The sequence below is a fragment of the Bipolaris zeicola genome, assembly GCF_000523435.1.
Source record: "Bipolaris zeicola 26-R-13 unplaced genomic scaffold scaffold_601, whole genome shotgun sequence".
Lineage (NCBI taxonomy): Eukaryota > Fungi > Ascomycota > Dothideomycetes > Pleosporales > Pleosporaceae > Bipolaris > Bipolaris zeicola.
Genome location: NW_006912650.1, coordinates 1 through 3,688, shown reverse-complemented (window position 1 = coordinate 3,688; position 3,688 = coordinate 1). Strand labels below are relative to the sequence as shown.

The window sequence follows — 3,688 nt, the reverse complement described above, 5'->3', positions numbered from 1 at the left end:
CAGATAGAACGGCCTTTGGCCAAAGTCTTACATAGCCAACGGCTGATACAGGACTATAATGGAATAATAATAGCTATGACTTATTTTTTTCAATCATGGAACTCTTGTAACGGATACATCCAGTCTCTCAGAGCCTCAAAATTCCTGCAGACATGCCATTGGTCTGTATCTGCATGACGAAGACCCTGCCCGTGGTCTCCAGCAGGCGCCGGACGCCACGTTCGAGGTGTAGGTGTCATATCAAGGTGACACATAATATTTTGATGAATTTGACTTAGGCAATGTTCTAAGTCGAAATCTTTATCAGCCTGCATGCTTTCTCTTAGTACCTAGGAATCGTGGCTTACTTAGATGACCGGAATGAGAAAGACTCTTTGAGCTTTGCTCTGGTTTATCTCGGTATGATTCATAATATTCCGGGGAAAGAGATTTCCTGACGTAATTCTAGATAATTAGTGCAAATAAGCTTCATTGTATATCTAATACTAACCAAACAATGCAGTGCGTGCAAACCACTCGTCCTAGATAGCATTACTAGTGGTCAGACGGTTTTTACCATCCACAGGGAGAAATGGAGGTAGACTTACTCTAATCGCCACGATCCCCGAACGAGATCCTGTTGTCCAAGCCGGACGGCTTCCTTTGGCCAGTCCTTTGGTTCCACCTTGATGAACCGATCTGAGCGATACTTCAATACCTCGTGGGAGTTGATGTAGAATTGGAGGGGAAGACATACGGTTCAGAAGTTTATCCCAAGCGGCTTCGACACTTAAGCTAGGCGTTCCGAAATAATCGGGCTGTCCAGGCTCGTAGCTCAGAGATACGGTACCATTTTCATCAAAAACTACGCCACCATAGAACTTGACTTTGTGAAGTGCGAGTGTGTTTTGATTAGGGTCTGCATATTTCATTAGAATTATCCCGATAACGAATCAAGTTGAGCTTTGAATAATCAATCGTACGTATTTCCGTTGAGAATCCTGTTTCATAGGACCCTAGAGGGTTTGAATGTTTCGAGGTTATGAGAACGATAGATGATAGCTGCGTGAATAGAAGAAAAGTTATTATAGCGTAGAGTACCACAATTTTCTGAGAAAGAGAGGGTTTTTCTTTTTGCTTTGGAGAGAATTCATCTTCAGCGGTCTCGCTATTGAGGTTTTGATAAGAATGAGCATTGAAATATTCCATGAAGCGCATACGTGAAGACATATCGGAGTTGAGAGATGGCCTGTACTAGTGAGGAATACAAATGCAATAAATAAAGAAGATATATGTCAGTCCATAACATTGCAATCAGAGCACAGACGATAGCCTGGGGTCAAAACTATACGACAATATACAACGGCATTTACTATGCGTGGTATGAAAGCATACGCAAAATAACAACATGATTTTGTCTTTATAGGTTGTCATTATCTATAATCATCTCAAAATCGAACACAGCAAATCTATTGCTCCAGAGTATGTAATACTATTTAAGATGGATCAAGTATACAAGTTTAGATCGAAAATTATCAATACTATCCATCAGATCTAGTGCAAGGCCAAATACTATATAAGATTGGCTTTTCTTATGGCTAATTCTATACGGTAGATTAAGTACCTTAAGTTATCGCATTGGTGTATGCGCAATAAAGGATACGAGTGTCTTACTGTTTATCAATAAACTATTTCGAGGTTAACTAACACGATTAACACGTTGTGCAGTAATATCATCACTTAGAGCGTAAAGGAAGTTGAGTTTATAGATGGTTTAGTATATATAGGCTTGCCCTGGATGCCAAAGAAAGAATTCATCCGAAACCTTATTGCGAAGCCAAGACCAAACGTTTCACGATCTCAGCCTATGAATTATTCCAAATATACATCTCTAGTAATATGAAAATCTAGTTAGGATATCCGAGAGACCTACAGTAGAGAGTTAATGTAGATCGTCTAGTAGATGATGAGATACGTACAGCTTATTGAACTAACTAAACCCCAAATCGATAGTAGAAACAATTATTCAGTAACCTAAGTAGTGTAAGTTGAAGTCGGTATTAATTTCAAAGGTAAAGATATTACCTCGGGAGTACAGTCGGCGTCGGAACCTTCGTAGCAAGGGTAGCAGCAACCGTCAACTTCGCAGCACGTGGTCGTCTCTCCTCCGCAATAGTTGGAGCAATGAGTGCCACGAGGAGCCCTGTTGGGGAAAACAGCTGTAGCAGAGGTCAAGGCAGCAAATACTGCGACAATGGCGATGGCGAACTTCATATTGAATGATTTTCGTTGGTGCGGACTGCTAGGTGATGATATGAGGAAGAGTGTTGGAAGATTGTAATTGCTGTAGTGTAGTGGTGATTGATTTGCGATGGACTTGAGGCCTTCTTATACCATTGATCTCGATTTATCGTATATATAAGTTGCGTATATCACATTGCGCAATCTAGCTTTGAGTGGGCATTGGCTACCTCAAAGATTTAGTACGTTTCGGTTTACCTTCCCAGGCTACGGCAATTCCTGCAACCCGACAAACTACAGCAAAGAAACGATTGGCATACTTATCCGGAATAATTTTAAACAATTAAAAAATATAAGGCTACAACATTTTCTGGATCATAGAGGTTGTTCCATTTGTCAATATTTAGTCATACTTCGTGTTCATGCACACGCGAAAGCGATATAAAATCTCATCATTAATTCGAGCCACATAAGCATACCAGCAATTCTTAAGCTACGGCTAGATACTATCCAGTCTATGTTCGAAATTTAAGACACTTCTTCCCTTTTAGAGGTAATTACACTAGATTCCTTTCTTAGTACATATCGTTCTAACATATTCTACAGATGGAACAAAGAGTGGCTCTATTAGGCGATTTTGAAAATACTTCTGAGTTTTCAGCGTCGAACTCTAATTCGAGCAGTGATGATGGTGCAACACTATCAACCAACCACTTTTTCGAAAAACTCGACGAACAAGATCCATATCGTTTTGCTAGGTTATGGCAATATCGAGCTATCATCATTGCTCTCATCATATCGTTCGTCATCTTTGGAATCGGATCAGCTATGAACATCATCTTCCTCTCTGCTCACGCGACATCGAGTAGCATGGGAGAATGTGGACGCACGTCAGAGCAAGCTCGACAGAACGGGTGTGTTTTTGATCTCATGATGTCTGGATGGGTTCATCCACCCTGCTACAATCAAGAACTATCCGATCGCTTTCTAAGCGAGAACAACTTTGCATTTTTCTGGGATCAAGATGGGTTAAAGCCACTAACCGAGGCTGAAGCAAGACTTGGAAATCATAAATTTATCTACACTAACGGAACTTTTCACTATCAGCATTGCGCATATATATGGGCTAAGCAAATAAGTGCAAGAAAAAGAAGTCCTTTTGTCTTGGATAGTCAGTCGAGGTCAATAGAGCATGTGGAGCATTGTATCCAGCGAGTAGGGAATCCAAATATCACTCAGGTTGCGCTCCAGACGGGAACACGTTTACATGTCTCGACTTGGCGGTTAGACTGTATAACCGGTGAGCGAGAGGTTCACACCAATCATTGATCCTAGATTATAAGTTAAATTCGATTCAAATCACAAAAGAACGCCTAACGTACCTCACGGCTTGGCCGGACACACGGCTTGGCCGGACACTTTTGCCAAGACCCCACCAAAACCACCACATTATGGCCCAAAACAGCCC

At 41.2% G+C, this 3,688-nt stretch overlaps 3 protein-coding genes across 3 annotated transcripts; 1 reads left to right on the top strand and 2 right to left on the bottom strand.

Annotated features, from left to right (window-relative positions):
- Positions 1–89: 89 nt before the first annotated feature.
- COCCADRAFT_113398 (uncharacterized protein) lies at positions 90–1,188 on the bottom strand (the record flags this gene model as incomplete). The annotated part of the gene is made up of 6 exons (XM_007720727.1): positions 90–286; positions 348–444; positions 491–521; positions 588–678; positions 737–898; positions 963–1,188. 6 exons carry the CDS (start codon positions 1,186–1,188, stop codon positions 90–92), a joined length of 804 nt encoding a protein of 267 aa, XP_007718917.1.
- An 813-nt stretch (positions 1,189–2,001) lies between these two features.
- On the bottom strand, positions 2,002–2,253 carry COCCADRAFT_10436 (uncharacterized protein; the record flags this gene model as incomplete). The annotated part of the gene is made up of 2 exons (XM_007720726.1): positions 2,002–2,013; positions 2,065–2,253. 2 exons carry the CDS (start codon positions 2,251–2,253, stop codon positions 2,002–2,004), a joined length of 201 nt encoding a protein of 66 aa, XP_007718916.1.
- An 810-nt stretch (positions 2,254–3,063) lies between these two features.
- COCCADRAFT_51435 (uncharacterized protein) lies at positions 3,064–3,516 on the top strand (the record flags this gene model as incomplete). The annotated part of the gene is made up of 1 exon (XM_007720725.1): positions 3,064–3,516. A coding segment is annotated over one exon (453 nt), but the record flags the coding sequence as incomplete, so codon positions are not given.
- Positions 3,517–3,688: the final 172 nt, after the last annotated feature.